An 18311-nucleotide genomic window follows, 5' to 3' on the forward strand; every position below is an offset into this window, starting at 1 on the left:
AATGGCCTCCAGCTCTATCCATGTTCCTGCAAAGGATATGATCTCATTCTTTTTTATGACTGCGTAGTATTCCATGGTATATATTACCACATTTTCTTTATCCAGTTTGCCATTGATGGGCATTTAGGTTGATTCCATGTCTTTGCTACTGTGAATAGCGCTGCAATGAACATATGCGTGCATGTGTCTTTATGGTAGAACAATTTATATTCCTTTGGGTACATACCCAGTAATGGGATTGCTAGGTCAAATGGTGATTCTGTTTTGGGGAATTGTCACACTGTTTTCCAAAATTGTTAGACTGATTTCCACTCTCACCAGCAGAGTATAGGTGCATAGATTGGGTAGTGGTCAAGTCAGAGTTCTTAGGCAATCCCTCACCTGATGGATAGAGTGGACCCATTAAGTAATTCTCATGAATAGCAGATTTTACCTAGAAGATGAGGGCCGTGCATTGCCATGTTGCTAGTTGCCAGACTTCTTTCACTCTTCAAGATTCCTTGCTTTTCTGTGTTTCAAAAATGCCCTTTAGAATTCCATGATGAAGCTCCATTTCCCTTTCTCCTTTACATGTAACAGGCCCAGCCTTCCACCCAGTTTTAGGGTCCATGTCTGCTTACTCAAAGACCTGACCCATCTTTTCCCAGTTACACCCTTTAAGACCCCAGAAGTATCAGTGAAGACAATCATGTTTTGGGCTGCCCAGTTCCCTCTCCCCTAGTCTTTGTGAAGAGGACGGAGCATTGTACTTATTTTCCTATAACAGAATTATGCCAGCCCTCCTCCTTTCCCTTAAAAGGCAGTATTTAATGATTATAGTCAGGTTTTCTGACTCTAAGTAAAAAAACCACTTTATTATATAGCAAATACTATATTTGGTTTATATAGCAAATACTATATTTGGTTTGAGATGTTGTTAATACATATTGATTAAGCTGGTGATTCAGAGTGGTACACTAGATGCTGTGTTTGAGAGACTGTATCAGTAATAGAAGATTTAGGATGACAACATAACAAGTGAATTTCTGTACATCATAAGCGCCATCACATTTGTCTGGAAATGTATGTGTAATCCAGATACATGGCTAAATCGATGAGGTTAGCCAGGTCCTCTTCCTCCTGGAGCTATGTGAACACACTGTTGCAGTCTTGTTGAGCTGTTTGTACTTGCTTGTGTAGTTTTTGATAGGCATTGTATTTGGAGCCTGTGGAGGTTTGTGTGTATGTGGGAGTAATCTTTTTTCTCATCACAGGGTTTATTTGTGAGATTCCTCAGGGAAAGAGCCAGGAAAATTTGTCAATGCTGAGTTTGCATTGAGCATATACAGAAGCTTCTTAATCTGCATATAAGTTGGAAAAGGAAAAAGAAATGCATTGAGCATTTGTTCAGCATTTATATCATGCCTTTTCTCATAAAGTATAAGCAAAGTGCTTATTGGGCAGGTAGTTAACAGCTTCATTTTAACCTTAAGAACACAGAGAAATAGATTGTTAGTTAAAGAACAGAAAAGCTGTGAACCTATCGTGTTATACTTATTTCCCCAGACAAGTAAGGTCATATCCTTGAGAGTCAAACCTAATCTAGTTTCGCTGTCTCTCTGCAGTATTAAATAGTAGCTTTAAAGACTCTAAGAGAAGCAGATTTAAGGCTTCTAGAAGGCTGTTTGCAGTAGAAGAAAGCAGGGCCATAATTCACCAGCTTCATTTTCCTTTCTGATCACTTACTCACTTGCAATAAGTTGGAGCTCAAGCTTAATTATCTGGAGGTGGTGCCCACTTTTCACTGTGATTCATCTCTGGAAACCACACAATAAAGCAAGCTGTGGCCAAAGGAATCCTGTTTTCCCACTGTACAGTTTAAGTTGACAATCCAACTGGAGACTCAGCATGAAATTAATTATGGCAGTGACTGAACAATTTCATACAAGCAAAGATACAGGTGCTTTAAATGTTGATAGCAGTTAAATCAGTAAAGCCAGAGTTCTATTTTTAAAAAAGGCTAGATAGAGTAAACACATTGATAGGACCCCATTGTACTGTAGTGTTCAGATAATTTTACTACATGGAAAACTTGATTTATTGAAAACTTATATGTGAGTTATTATAACTGTTATTGAAATAGTTACCATTACTTCCACTTGATGTCTTTGATGTTGTACAGGTTTGGGGGAGATTATTGGAAAGGCTCAAACAAAAGCAGTTAAGGAATACAGTTAAGTGAAAAAGGTAAAGTGACTAACAGTGCGTATCGCATGCTACCATTGGTGTACAAAAAGGAAGGGAAATGCATGCACATATATATTTCTTTGTATGTGTAGAGTATCTCTGGAAGGATGCAAAGGTAAGTGCTTACACTGGATTGGTTGCCTTCACTAAGGGGAACTAATGGGTGACGGGACAGAAAGTCCCTTTTGTAGCATTTGAATTCCAATTTTGAATTTATAACCAACTTAAACAGTACAATTTTGGCAGATTTAAGATATAGAGCCCATTTTAAAATAGAAATAAAAATGGTAACAGTCAAGATAAATTTGAGAGATGTTTTCATTCCCTCTAGATAATTCTCTGTAGTAAGACAAAGAGAACAATATTATTCTAACGTCTTTAGATTAGAATATCAAATTCAGAATCATTCTTTTAAAAACAGTCATTGTAAGCCAGTAAGTAAGAAAAATTTAACCTCACTAATAGTCAAATAAGTGCAATTTAAAATGTCATAGCATTTTTGACTTTAATTTGGTAAAGATTTTTGGCATTATTACATATATTTGGTAAATTTTTACCAAATTAAAGATGAAATTTTGGCAGGATTTAAGAGGTGTTGAGACTTGGCAGGTTTTCTACAGGAAGTAAAGACAAGTATTAGGTTTCCTGAAAGTTGCTTTCAGGAAAGCAACTGGTCACAAGTCATGACCTTAAAATACTTATGCCCCTTAACATAAGAGTTGTGTTGCTAAGAATCTGTTTTAAGGAAATAATAGGTAATGTGGCAAGGGATCATTGACAAAAAAATATGTTCATCACACTGTTGTTTTAAAAACTTGACATGGGAAGCTTCATAAATGGCCAGCAATAGGAAAATACTCATATTGGGGTGTATTTATCCAGTGAAGTATTATATGTACATTAAAATGTTTTAGAAAAAAATTATTTACACTAATAAATGTTCCTGATATAATGTTTCATAAAAAGCAGCATATATAGTCTTTAATATGTGGTACAATTCCATTTATGTAAAAATACTTCTGTATATACACAGAAGATGACTTAGAAATACACAGAAATATTGGCTGTGGTCATCTCCATCTTAGTCAATCTTAAACTGCTTCTTTTCGGTTCTGTATTTTTAAAATTTCTAAAGCAAATAGGCATTACATTTGTTTTATTTTAAAATGAAAAAATTCCATTGAGGATCTAGGTATTTGAAGATCTCCCTATGAAGTTAAACTCCATGGTTTGTAGAGGACCTTGGAATCTAGTTCTCATGCTCATCTGAGAGATGTTCTTTTTGAAGTGGGGAGAAATAGGCAGTCTGGCAGGTGGCATTGCCCTGTGATGGTGCAATGGAGTGTACTGAACTTATTGAGCTATGGGGCATTAAGATGCTGGCTGGAGCCACTTTCTGCTTCCCACTGCTTTCTGGAGTTCTTGGCCCAAGTAGTGAAGAGTCTGCTGTAGCTACCCTTGAAGGGTGGGTCCCAATTATACAACATGGATTGGAATGTTTCAAAAATGCCATATTTTCTATGGAAAGGGATTATATTGATGGTCCCAAGATGGAGTGGACCTTGCAGTGCTATTTCAAAGCTGATTTCACAAGAATTGGGGGAAAGGTTATGTGACCTCAGCATTGGCTCAATAAACTAACATTTACAGAGTGCCTGCTGTGGATCAGACAGAAAGCATAGCTACCGACACCTAGCAGGCTGTTGGGTGATGAATGAACTGATTGCAGAATTGCTCAAGCAGTGAACCTACGAATGCTACCTCTTCTCTTGGGGCTGTGTGGTTGGAAAAGTCAATGTACCTCTTGTAGGATAGGTGGTAGCATTAGATGGACAGAAATTCCTTTAGAAGCCCCTTAACAGAAGTGTTCTAGAAACCACACTCTACCTGTTTTCTAATGTCCTGTATCTGATTGGTTAAATGTAATGGACATATTTTTGGTATTACAGATAATTTTAGTTTTTATTGCTGTTAGGATCTTAACAGCAACGACCTAAAAATGCCTTTTTCCCTCCTCCTGCCCTTTCTGAAGAAATAGCACTGAACTGAGATTTACTAGATTCACATTCTACCTCCAGTTGAGACAGTAACTGGCTGTGTGACATTGGGCAAATCACATTAACCTTGTCAGATCTTAGTTTTCTCATCTGTCTGGAGATTGGATCAGTATACCCCTAAGGTCTGTTCTGGTTCTAAAGGCTATAAATTGGTCATCCTCTAAGCTCAACTGCTTTCCTGTCTGATTCATTTCTCTCTCTCACAAACAGGAACAGCTTCAGCTGCGGGGCTCCTTTACCTGCACACGTGGGCAGCTGCTATGTCCGGCTGTGTCTTCGCCGTCTTTACTGCGTCCATGTGGCCTCAAGCACTTGGACACCTTATTAACTCAGGGACAAACCCTGGGAAAACCATGACCATTGCCATGATATTTTATCTTCTAGAAATATTTTTCTGTGCCTGGTGCACAGCTTTTAAGTTTGTCCCAGGAGGTGTCTATGCTAGAGAAAGATCAGATGTGCTTTTGGGTGAGTAAATTTGAAAGGTCTGGATTAAAATAATTGCTCAAAAATATCCTTATGGACTGACCAGGATTTAGCACCTTATGTAACTGGTAGAAGTAAACAGGATGATCTAGCTTTCTTAATAAAATAGACTCTCTTGATTAAAACATAAAACCTGGAGGGATGTCTAAATTATAAATTAAAAACAAATGTCTTAATTTACCAGCGCATTTGAGTAATACTTATTACTACAAAGGTCTTTTAAATTAATTAGTTGTGAAAAGATTCGGTCCATACTAAAGTGTAAACAATGTAACACTTGTGTTATATGACGTCTTAGGAAAAGGTATGATCATGATACTCATGCTGCCACTTCAGTGGTTGGCTTGTAAATATACATGGGGATTGTGATTTTTTGGGGTTCCCCTGAATTTCATTTATGAATGTTTTTTTGAGATGAGGTCTTACTCTGTTTCCCAGGCTGTAGTGCAGTGGTGTGATCATAGCTCACTGTAACCTTGAGCTCCTGGCCTCAAGCGATCCTTCTACCTCTGCCTCCCAAGTAGTTGGGCCTACTAGGTGTGGGCCACCACACTCCACTAATTTAAAAAATTTTTGTAGAGACGGGGGTTTTGCTATGTTGCACAGGCTGTTCTTGAACTCCTGGCCTCAAGTGATCCTCCTGCCTTGGCTTCCCAAAGTGCTAAGATTACAGGTGTGAGCCACCACACCTAGACGCTATCATTTTTATTTAGTATATTTGTACCAAAAAATTCATATATCTTAGTGTAAATGATAAACCTCCAAATCATAGCGCAAATATATTCACCATTTTAGTGGTTATGAATTTGCATACCAAAATTATAATTTCATAAACTTAGCTCAGTTTAATATTTTAAAAATTGATTCATATACCAAAATTATAATTTCATAAACTTAGTTCAATTTTAATATTTTAAAAATTGGCTTCTGGCAATAATAAAATTATTGGTGTATACCAGGCATACATAAATTGAATGTTGTGAATCATTTAGATTACATAATTTTAGCTTAAGTAACATGTCAAATTCTTCCACAAAATGTTTGAAAGATGAGGAGAAAAAAACATGTTAATAAGGGATAAACTCGTTAGTTTGTTCAGTTATTCATTAAGAACATTAACATGATTTCACTGGTTGTCTACATTTTGAAAAAAATATGATCATGTACCTTATGTTCCAGGAACAGTGCCAGATACTGAAGATTATTTTTTCACCTTTTTATCTGTATAAATTTGTGGGGTACAAGTGCAATTTTGTTACATGCATAGGTTGCATAGTGATTAAGTCAGGACTTTTAGAGTATCTATCACCCTAACAGGGTACATTATACCCATTAATCAATTTCTCATCACTGCCCCCTTTCCCACCCTCTCATTCTTCTGGTCTACTTTATATACCATTCCCAGCTGCTGAAATATTAAAAACACCCACTGTCCTTGCCTACCTGGAGCTTTAGTTGAATGGGGGAAACACCATATATAAAACGAGACAAATACTTAAGAAATTACAGTTGTGCGAGTGCTACTCAGGAGAAGTGAAGGCTTCTATTTGGGTTCTGTTTTTTTCTTTTTCTTTTTCTGTTGCTCCAGCTGGAGTGCAGTGGTGCAGTCATAGCTGTGTATCCTTGAGCTCCCACCTCAACCTCCCAAGTAGCTGAGTCTCCAGGCACACACGACCATGCCTGGCTGATTGTTATTTTTTGTAGAGATGGGGTCTCACTTTGTTGCCCAGGCTGGTGTCGAACTCTTGGGCTTATGCAATTCTCCTGCCTTGGCCTCCCAAGGTGCTGGGATTACATCTACCTGAGTTCTGCTACAGTTCCCCTGGTGCCCTGACAGATATCCAACTACTCTGTACATTTTCCCATATGCTTTTCTACCCCATGAGCTAGACATCTGTCAGGACAGGCTGGCTTGAAAGACATATTTTCAAATTACATGAAATATTTTTGAATTAACTTGGAGAATTTGGTATTTCTGGAAAATACTCAAGCTTTCATCTAATGAGAGAAATACATTGCTGTATTTCTTCTGTGGTAACCTTGGCTTTGTAAACTTTGTATATCTTCTGATTTCTTTCAGGTGTGTGTACTCTCCCCTGCTTTGTTTTCTTGTCCAATGCCCTGCTTTTTTTCTTTTACAAGCTTGCTTAGGGATCTGCCATGAGAATAAAACAAATGAAAGTAAGAACTATTCCATGCATGAGTTTGTTTCTTTAGAATTTTATGAACGATGATTTTTTTTTTTTTTTTAGTTTCTTCTCACTACTTATGGGATTGTAGAAACAGTGCATAATTACAACTTCATACAACTAAGAACTTTAAAGAAAAATAAGAGTGATGTTATTTGATGAGGCCACAAAAGCCAAGAAATATTAGTAATATTTAGAGTAGCTTTTAATACAACTGAGTAGAAAATAATCTTTATTATATCAGAATTTAGTTATAAATTTATTTTCTGGGTTCCTCCTGCTGTTTCCTGGAAAATTGGATACCGCTGGTTTTGCTTAGCTTTTGACTTTCACTTGACGTTTCTTAAATGCCTTAATTTCTTAATTTCCATATGGCAGCATATCTCTGTTTCCATTTTTAGTGTGTATGGTTTTAGATGAAGTAAGTAAACTTTAAGTGTAAGCTAGTTTGTTGTGCATCCCAGTTTAGCTCTACTTTATTGTCTGGCCTGTTGGCACACTGTGAGTTCCGGCATGCATCCTCTGTGCGGCCTCTGTGGCTGGAGAACTCATTTCCTGGGGCAGAATTATTGCAACAAGCACTGCCATATTAAGAGCCTACATATGCTCCATTGTGATCCTCAACCTGGTGCACGGAAGCGCTCTTACTGCATCCCTATGGGAGCTCAGAAGATTTCACTGTCCCCTGCTCAATCAACAGTCAGTCAGCAACACCTTCAGCAACCTAACAACTAGGAAATACTCAAGAAATTCAAAGAAATATGCATCAGGAAAAGGCTGGGGTCCTCTCACTTAAAGCATGATTCCTAGAACCCTACCTGATATTTTCCAGTTATCAAAGGCACTACCAAAGTAATTGCTTAGGTTCTGAGATAAATTAAATCAGTACATGAATTTCCAGGGTATGTTCCTTTAAAAGAAATCTCAGCTGCTGGAATACAACATTGGAAGGATTTTTGGATCAGAGTATAACGTATTCTTTCTTTCCCTTATAACAGGGACAATCTTGTTAATTATTGGGCTGAATATGCTATTTGGTCCTAAGAAAAACCTTGACTTGCTTCTTCAAACAAAAAACAGTTCTAAAGTGCTTTTCAGAAAGAGTGAAAAATACATGAAACTTTGTAAGTATAGTTTTACATTCTTAAAAATTAATTATGTAAAATTCTAAATGTATGAAATTAAAGAGTATAATGGTCCCTCAGGTGTTCTTCATCCAGTTTCAGCAATTCTCAACATTTTGCCATGTTGTTAACGGCTATCTTCTCTACTTTTTTAAAAAAATTATACTTTAAGTTCTAGTGCACATGTGCACAATGGGCAGGTTTGTTACATAGGTATACATATGCCATGTTGGTTTGCTGGACCCATCAACCTCGTCATTTACATTAGGTATTTCTCCTAATGCTATCCCTTCCCCCGGTCCCTACCCCATGGCAGGCCTCGGTATGTGATGTTCCCTGTCCTGTGTCCGTGTGTTCTCATTGTTCAATTCCCACCTATGAGTGAGAACTTGCAGTGTTTGGTTTGTTGTCCTTGTGATAGTTTGCTGAGAATGATGGTTTCCAGCTTCATTCATGCCCCTGCAAAGGACATGAACTCATTTTTTATGGCTGTATAATATTCCATGGTGTATATATGCCACATTTTCTTAATCCAGTCTATCATTGATGGACATTTGGGTTGGTTCCAAGTCATTGCTATTGTGAATAGTGCTGTAATAAACATACGTGTGCATGTGTCTTTATAGTAACATTATTTGTAATCCTTTGGGTATATACTCAGTAATGTGATGGCTGGGTCAAATGGTGTCTCTAGTTCTAGATCCTTGAGGAATCACCACAGTGTCTTCCACAATGGTTGAACTTATTTACACTCCCACCAACAGTGTAAAAGCATTCCTATTTCTCCACATCCTCTCCAGCACCTGTTGTTTCCTGATTTTTTAATGATTGCCATTCTGACTGGTTTGAGATGGTATCTCATTGTGGTTTTGATTTGCATTTCTCTGGTGACCAGTGATGATGAGCATTTTTTCACGTGTCTGTTGGCTGCATAAATATCTTCTTTGGAGAAGTGTCTGTTCATATACTTTGCCCACTTTTTGATGGGGTTGTTTTTTTCTTGTAAATTTGTTTAAGTTCTTTGTAGATTCTGGATATTAGCCCATTGTCAGATGGATAGATTGCAAACATTTTTTCCCATTCTGTAGGTTGCGTGTTCACTCTGATGGTAGTTTCTTTTGCTGTGCAGAAGCTCTTTAGTTTAATTAGATCCCATTTGTCAATTTTGGCATTTGTTGACATTGCTTTTGGTGTTTTATTCATGAAGTCTCTGTCTATGCCTATGTCCTGAATGTTATTGCCTAGGTTTTCTTCTAGGACTTTTATGGTTTTAGGTCCTACATTTAAGTCTTTAATCCATCCTGAATTAATTTTTGTACAAGGTGTAAGGAAGAAATCCAGTTTCAGCTTTCTATATATGGCTAGCCAGTTTTCCCAGCACCATTTATTAAATAGGGAACCCTTTCCTCATTGCTTGTTTTTGTCAGGTTTGTGAAAGATCAGATGGTTGTAGATGTGTGGTGTTATTTCTGAGGCCTCTGTTCTGTTGCATTGGTCTATATATCTGTTTTGGTACCAGTACCATGCAGTTTTGGTTACTGTAGCCTTGTAGTGTAGTTTGAAGTCTGGTAGCATGATGCCTTCAGCTTTGTTCTTTTGGTTTAGGATTGTCTTGGCTATGCGGGCTCTTTTTTGGTTCTATATGAACTTTAAAGTAGTGTTTTCCAATTCTGTGAAGAAAGTCATTGGTGGTTTGATGGGGATGGCATTGAATCTATAAATTATCTTGAGCAGTATGGCCATTTTCATGATATTGATTCTTCCTATGCATGAGCATGGAATATTCTTCCATTTGTTTGTGTCCTCTTTTATTTTGTTGAGCAGTGGTTTGTAGTTCTCCTTGAAGAGGTCCTTCCCATCTCTATTAAGTTGGATTACTAGGTTTTTTATTCTCTTTGTAGCAATTTTGAATTGAAGTTCATTCATGATTTGGCTCTCTGTTTGTCTGTTATTGGTGTATAGGAATGCTTGTGATTTTTGCACACTGATTTTGTATCCTGAGACTTTGCTGAAGTTGCTTATCAGCTTAAGGAGATTTTGGGCTGAGACGATGGGGTTTTCTAAATATACAATTATGTCATCTGCAAATAGGGACAATTTGGCTTCCTCTTTTCCTAATTGAATACCCTTTATTCTTTCTCCTGCCTTATTGCCCTGGCCAGAACTTCCAACACTAAGTTGAATAGGAGTGATGAGGGAGGGCATCCTTGTCTTGTGCTGGTTTTCAAAGGGAATGCTTCCAGTTTTTGCCCATTCAGTATGATATTGGCTGTGGGTTTGTCATAAATAGCTCTTATTATTTTGAGATATGTTCCATCAATACCTAGTTTATTTAGGGGTTTTAGCATGAAGCGCTGTTGAATTTTGTCAAAGGCCTTTTCTGCATCTATTGAGATTATCATGTGGTTTTTGTCTTTGGTTCTGTTTATATGCTGGATTGCATTTATTGGTTTGTGTATGTTGAACCAGCCTTGCATCCTCGGGATGAAGCCAACTTGATCTTGGTGGATAAGCTTTTTGATGTGCTGCTGGATTCAGTTTGCCAGTATTTTATTGAGGATTTTTGCAGTGATGTTCATCAGGGGTATTGGTTTAAAATTCTCTTTTTCTGTTGTGTCTCTGCCAGGCTTTGGTATCAGGATGATGCTGGTCTCATAAAATGAGTTAGGGAGGATTCCCTCTTTTTCTATTGATTAGAATAGTTTTAGAAGAAATGGTACCAGCTCCTCTTTGTACCTCTGGTAGAATTTGGCTGTGAATCCCTCTGGTCCTGGACTCATTTTGGTTGGTAGGGTATTAATTATTGCCTCAATTATTGCCTGTTATTGGTCTAGTCAGAGATTCAACTTCTTCCTGGTTTAGTCTTGGGAGGGTGTATGTGTCCAGAAATTTATCCATTTCCTGTAAGTTTTCTAGTTTATTTGTGTAGAAGTGTTTATAGTATTCTCTGATGGTAGTTTGTGTTTCTGTGGGATTGATTGTGATATCCCCTTATCCATTTGTATTGCATCTGCTTGATTCTTCCCTCTTTTCTTCTTTATTAGTCTTGCCAGCGGTCCATAAATTTTGTTGATATTTTCAAAAAACCAGCTCCTGGGTTCATTGATTTTTTTGATGGATTTTTTGTGTCTCTATCTCCTTCAGTTCTGCTCTGATCTTAGTAATTTCTTGCCTTCTGCTAGCTTTTGAATGTGTTTGCTCTTGCTTCTCTAGTTCTTTTAATTGTGATGTTAGGGTGTCGATTTTAGATCTTTTATGCTTTCTCTTGTGGGCATGTAGTGCTATAAATTTCCCTCTTAACACTACTTTAAGTGTGTCCTAGAGATTCTGGTACATCGTGTCTTTCTTCTCATTGGTTTCAAAGAACATCTTTATTTCTGCCTTCGTTATCTCGGTGGAGATATCCCTTTTATCATTTTTTACTGCATGGTGTTAGTGTGTCAATTTTAGATCTTTCCTGCTTTCTCTTGTGGGCATTTAGTGCTATAAATTTCCCTCTACACACTGCTTTAAATATGTCCCAGAGATTCTGGTATGTTGTATCTTTGTTCTCATTGGTTTCAAAGAACATCTTTATTTCTGCCTTCATTTCGTTATGTACCCAGTAGTCATTCAGAAGCAGGTTGTTCAGTTTCCATGTAGTTGAGTGGTTTTGATTGAGTTTCTTAATCCTGAGTTCTAGTTTGATTGCACTATGGTCTGAGAGACAGTTTGTTTTAATTTCTGTTCTTTTACATTTGCTGAGGAGTGCTTTACTTCCAATTATGTGGTCAATTCTGGAACAAATGTGATGTGCTGCTGAGAAGAATGTATATTCTGTTGATTTGGGGTGGAGAGTTCTGTAGATGTCTATTAGGTCCACTTGTTGCAGAGTTGAATTCAATTCCTGGATATCCTTGTTAACTTTCTGTCTCGTTGATCTGTCTAATGTTGACAGTGGGGTGTTAAAGTCTCCCATTATTATTGTATGGGAGTCTAAGTCTCTTTGTAAGTCTCTAAGGACTTGTTTTATGAATCTGGGTGCCCCTGTATTGGGTGCATATATATTTAGGATAGTTAGCTCTTCCTGATGAATTAATCCCTTTACCATTATGTAATGGCCTTCTTTGTCTCTTTTGATCTTGATGGTTGAAAGTCTATTTTATCAGAGACTAGTATTGCAACCCCTGCTTTTTTTTTTTTTTTCCATTTGCTTGGTAGATCTTCCTCCATCCCTTTGTTTTGAGCCTATGTGTGTCTCAGCATGTGAGATGGGTCTCCTGAAAACAGCAAACTGATGGGTCTTGACTCTAATTTGTCAGTCTGTGTCTTTTAATTGGAGCATTTAGTCCATTTACATTTAAGGTTAATATTGTTATGTGTGAACTTGATCCTGTCGTTATGATATTAGCTGGTTATTTTGTTCACTAGTTGATGCAGTTTCTTCCTAGCTTTAGTGGACTTTACATTTTGACATGTGTTTGCAATGGCTGGTACCTGTTGTTCCTTTCCATGTTTAGTGCTTCCTTCAGGATCTCTTGTAGGGCAGGCCTGGTGGTGACAAAATCTCTAAGCATTTGCTTGTCTGTAAAGCATTTTATTTCTCCTTCACTTGTGAAACTTAGTTTGGCTGGATATGAAATTCTGGGGTGAAAATTCTTTCCTTTAAGAATATTGAATATAGGCCCCCACTCTCTTCTGGCTTGGAGAGTTTCTGCCATGAGATCTGCTGTTAGTCTGATGGGCTTCCCTTTGTGTGTAACCTGACCTTTCTCTCTGGCTGCCCTTAACATTTTTTCCTTCATTTCAACTTTGGTGAATGTGACAATTATGTGTCTTGGAGTTGCTCTTCTCAAGGAGTATCTTTGTGGCATTCTCTATATTTCTTGAATTTGAATGTTGGCCTGCCTTACTAGGTTGGGGAAGTTCTCCTGGATGATATCCTGCAGAGTGTTTTCCAACTTGGTTCCATTTTCCCTGTCACTTTCAGGTACACCAATCAGACGTAGATTTGGTCTTTTCACGTAATCCCATATTTCTTGGAGAATTTGTTCATTTCTTTTTACTCTTTTTTCTCTACACTTCTCCTCTCACTTCATTTCATTCATTTGGTCTTCAACCACCAATACTCTTTCTTCCAGTTGATCGAGTCGGTTAGTGAAGTTTGTGCATTTGTCACGTAGTTCTCGTGTTATGGTTTTCACCTCTATCAGTTCTTTTAAGGTCTTCTCTGCATTGATTATTCTAGTTATCCATTCATCCATTCCTTTTTCAAGGTTTTTAGTTTCTGGTTACATCTGGTTACATCATTCCTCCTTTAACTCTGAGAAGTTTGATTGAGTGAAGACTTCTTCTCTCAACTCGTCAAAGTCATTCTCCATCCAGCTTTGTTCCGTTGCTGGTGATGAGCTGTGTTCCTTTGGAGGGGGAGATGTGCTTTGATTTTTTGAATTTCCAGCTTTTCTGCACTGCTTTTTCCCCATCTTTGTGGTTTTATCTGCCTTTGGTCTTTGATCATGGTGACGTACTGATGGGGTTTTGGTGTGGGTATCCTTTCTGTTTGTTAGTTTTCCTTCTAACAGCCAGGACCCTCAGCTGTATGTCTGTTGGAGTTCGCTTGAGGTCCAGTCCAGACCCTGTTTGCCTGGATATCAGCAGTGGAGGCTGCAGGAAATAGAATATTGCTGAACAGTGAGTGTTGCTGTCTGATTTTTGCTTGGGAAGCTTCGTCTCAGGGGTGAACCCCACCGTGTGAGGTGTGAGGTGTCAATCTGCAGCTAGTGGGGGATGTCTCCCAGTTAGGCTACTCAAGGGTCAGGGACCTCCTTGAGCAGGCAGTCTGTCTGTTCTCAGATCTCAACCTCCGTGCTGGGAGATCCACTGCTTTCTTCAAAGCTGTCAGACAGGGGCATTTACCTCTGCTAAGGTTTCTGCTGCTTTTTGTTTAGCTATGCCCTGTCCCCAGAGGAGGAGTCTACAGAGGCGGGCTGGCCTCCTTGAGCTGTGGTGTGCTCCACCCAATTGGAGCTTCCTCGTGGCTTTGTTTACCTACTTAAGCCTCAGCAATAGTGGGCACCCCTCCCCCAGTCTCACTGCCGCCTTGCAGTTAGATCTCAGACTGCTGTGCTAGCAATGAGGGAGGCTCTGTGAGGTGGGACCCTCTGGGCCAGGTGTGGGATGTAATCTCCTGGTGTGCCATTTGCTAAGACCCTTGGTAAAGCACAGTATTAGGGTGGGAGTTACCTGATTTTCCAGGTGTTGTGTGTCTCAATTTCCTTTGGCTAGGAAAAGGAATTCGCTTCCCCCTTGCACTTCCCAGGTGAGGTGATGCCTCGCCCTGCTTCAGCTCTCACTGGTCGGGCTGCATCTTCGGACCAGCACCAACTGTCCGACATGCCCCAGTGAGATGAACCTGGTACCTCAGTTGAAAATGCAGAAATCACCCGTCTTCTGTGTTGCTCACACTGGGAGCTGGAGGCAGGAGCTGTTACTATTTGGCCATCTTGGGCACGCCCCCCCCTTTCATATTTTTTACCTGTATGTTTTGGGCTGCCCCTTGAACTAATTCTCTATTCAGCTTGTCTAATTCAATTGTCTTTGAATTTCTAATTTCAATTATTGTAATTATCTTTTTATTTCTAGAACTCTATTTGATTTCTTTTAAAAATTTTCTGATTGTTTATTTTAGTCTCATGTTCTCTAGTCATACTTTTGAATACCCTCCTTTATTTTTGTAAATATAATAAGCATACTTGTTTTATATTCTGATTCAGAAAGTTCCAACATCTGTCTTTGTGGGCTTGATTCTGCAGAGTGTTTTTTTCCTTTGTTTCCTGCTCATGGAAACTTGTTTTCTTGTATGTTTTATGACTTATTTTTACTTTAAGCTCATAGTCCTTGGAACATTTTTAGGGAAAATTCTTGAAACCTGAGTTTAAAGAGTTGTCGATGTATACATGTCACACATGAAATTTAACCCAAGAACTACACATTTTCCCTTTGCACAAAATCATTGGCCAATAAATTCAATGATTTTATAAACCTTGTTATTTTCAAACAGATTTAGGTATTTTTTTTTTTTCCTAGTGCCATGTGTTTATTCCCTCCCATGTGAGTGGTTCACATACAGAGCCCACACAGGAGTGGGCACCATGGAATAGGGCAGCATTCCTGGCTTCTGAGGGGAGGATCTTGGCCTCACAGTGTAAGAAAGGAGAGGATGTTTTATCTCCTGCCCTCACTAGGGCCTAGGGGACCCAGGAGCAAATTCCACCCCTTCCACCTCTCAGCTAAGGAGAAGCCACCTTGGTGACATTTAGTTCCAACCATTATAGTAAGTGGAGAAGGGATTGTCCTGGTCCCAACCATTACAGGTTGAAGATATAAACAGTAAAGGAAGGTATAGTTTGGATGAGGCCACGAAAGAGGGTAGATGACACCATCAGAAGCTTGTGCAGGGGAGGGGCAATGACTCGGCTTCTGGGCTGCTTAGTCCCTGATTTGGCAGGAAGGGTATGGAAAATGGGTGGGGCTCATTGTTTGGCATTGAAATCCACGAATTCAGGCTTGAGGGAAGCACCACCCAGGAAGAAGCCATCCACGTCAGGCTGGCTGGCCAGCTCCTTGCAGGTTACCCTGGTCACAGAGCCTCCATAAGTGATACGGGTGCTCTGAGCCACATCAGAGATGTTGGATTTAAGACATCCTTGGAGCTTCTTTTGTACTTCCTGGGCCTTTTGGGGTGTTGCAGTTTTGCCAGTACCAATGTCCCACACAGGCTCATAAGCCAGGATGACCTTGCTCCAGTCCTTCACCTTATCTGCGATGACCTTTGTCTGCTCGAAAACAACCTTCTTGGTGATGCCAGCTTCCCTTGCATCTAGCTTCTTCCCAATGCAGGTGATTACTCCAAGTAACTCTGCCAGAGCGTGGGCCACTTTCTGCCCAATCTGTTCATCTGACTCCCCAAAGACATGCCTTCTCTCTGAGTGCCCCAGGACCACCCATCTGGCTCTGCAGTCTTTGATTTTGCCAGGGCTGATCTCCCCAGTAAAGGCCCCATTAGTCACTTTGTAGCAGTTCTGCTCAGGCACAACAATCTTGGGATCTAGCTTCTGCTGGGTGAAGTTGATATAGGCAGTGGGGGGGAGAGCAAACCACCTCGGTGTCAACTGGCACCTTGGTCACATTCAGTGCCAGTGAGCTACCCAAGACTCTTCTTCCGCCCATTCATCTTCCAGTTCCCCCATCATGAAGAACTTCTTGGAGGGCACCACAGCACTGGAGATGAGGCACTGAAGGTCAGTGTCAGCAAATTTATTTTATTTTATTTTATTCATTTAAAAATAAATAATCATTTCTTTTTTCTGTTTAGTTCTGTGGCTGCTTGTTGGTGTGGGATTGTTGGGGTTAGGACTACGGCATAAAGCCTATGAGAGAAAGTTGGGCAAAGTGGTAAGTAATTAAAAACCTTGAAATAGAATTTTATATGGTATATATATGTGCATATATTTGTACACGTTACCATTCTGATTGAACCTGGATCTGATGACTTCAGAGCCCTGGACTCTATCTTCTAAACTCTTATGTGCCAGACTGATAAGATAGTGGGATTATTTTATGAAGTTGGGTTCTTGGAACAGGATAGGCCCGTATACTAGGGACAGATTGTTGATGATTTTGTTTTATGGAGTTATTTCTGCCATTCATGATTTAACATATCTAAACTATGTGTATTAGTTTGTTCTTGCACTGCCATAAAGAAATACTTGAGACTGGGTAATTTATAAAGAAGAATTTTAACTATCCCATGGTTCTACAGACTGTACAGGAAGCATGGAGGCATCTGCTCAGCTTCTGGGGAGGCCTCAGGAAACTTGCAATCATGGTGAAAGGCATACAGGGAGCTAATTATCTTACATGGTGGAGCAGGAACAAGAGAGAGAGGGGGTAGATGCTACACACTTTTTTTTTTGGTTTGTTTTTTTGTTTGTTTGGTTTTTTTTGATGGAGTCTCACTCTGCTGCCAGGCTGGAGTGCAGTGGTGCGATCTTGGCTCACTGCAACCTCTGCCTCCCAGGTTCAAGTGATTCCCTTGCCTCATCCTCCCAAGTAGCTGGGACTACAGGCAGTGTGCCACGGCACCCAGCTAATTTTTTTTTTTTTGTATTTTAGTAGAGATGGGTTTCACCATGTTGGCCAGGATGGTCTTGATTTCCTGACCTTGTGATCTGCCCACCTCCCAAAGTGCTGGGATTACAGGTGTAAGCCACCACGCCTGGCAGGTGCTACACACTTTAAAACTACCAGATCTGATGAGAACTCACTCCTTCACTATTACAACAACACAAAAGGGGGGTGTTTTATCATTTATTTATTTATTGGAGAACAGTACCGAGGGTATGGTGCTAAACCATTCATGGGAATTCCACCCCCATGATCTGGTCACCTCCAGGCCCCAGAGATTACAATTCAACTTGAGATTTGGTAGGGACACAGATCCAAACCATGTCACTATGAGATAAGAAACTATTTTGCATTGGACTTTCTGTACTTCTTGGTAGATATTGCTGAAGATAGCAATGTGAGATTCTTTAGGAAAACTCTTACAGATAATACTATAGGTAGCTTATGCCTTGACAGGTAGTAAAACTTTTCTTGTCTCTTTCTTTCCTCTCTTGCTATCTGCAGTTGTAAATGTTTTAATATCCTTTTCTCTTTTAGAACAGTTGGCAGAAATGAGAATAAGCAATTGAATGTTGTGCTTTCTATCTGATCTGATAAAAAGTCTAGTGTATTTCATAATGCAGTCAGAGGTACAGTTTTGGTTAAAATAGAAATTGTTGAGGGTTGACTTTGAATTTTAGCAGTCTGTACTACCAGGAACATTTTTCATTTTGAATAAAAAGCTACACTGAGAACATAGACCATGTTTCTCTTCTTGATCTTTGTACGTCCAGTAACTTACAGAGTGCTTGGTAGGTATTCAGAATTAAGTAACTATTTCTTAATAAGTAGATAACAGTAGATGATCATTACATGTTCCTTTAATTGTTGGTCATTATTATTGCAACATAATGTCCATCAGAAAAGGATACCTAATGTCATCCAGGAATTCTTTTGGAAGGAGTTATTTGAATTGGATTTAATACCTGTTCTTTTGCTCATTTGCTCATTCATTCATTTGGCTAGTGATTACTGAATGTTTCTTTATTACCTGGTGCCAGGGATACAGATATAAACAAGTTGGA

The 18311-nt window shown here is 39.2% G+C and overlaps 1 protein-coding gene and 1 pseudogene across 1 annotated transcript in view; one reads left to right on the forward strand and one right to left on the reverse strand.

Annotated features, from left to right (window-relative positions):
* CWH43 (cell wall biogenesis 43 C-terminal homolog) overlaps window positions 1-18311 on the forward strand; it is an 89703-nt gene that overhangs the window by 13151 nt on the left and 58241 nt on the right. The window contains exons 7-9 of the mRNA XM_005554882.4: window positions 4494-4751; window positions 7957-8082; window positions 16436-16515. Coding sequence (XP_005554939.3) covers window positions 4494-4751; window positions 7957-8082; window positions 16436-16515 — 464 coding nt within the window. The remainder of the gene's footprint in view (window positions 1-4493; window positions 4752-7956; window positions 8083-16435; window positions 16516-18311) is intronic.
* LOC102125741 (triosephosphate isomerase-like) lies at window positions 15594-16376 on the reverse strand (annotated as a pseudogene).

This window comes from Macaca fascicularis, chromosome 5 (assembly GCF_037993035.2).
Source record: "Macaca fascicularis isolate 582-1 chromosome 5, T2T-MFA8v1.1".
NCBI lineage: Eukaryota > Metazoa > Chordata > Mammalia > Primates > Cercopithecidae > Macaca > Macaca fascicularis.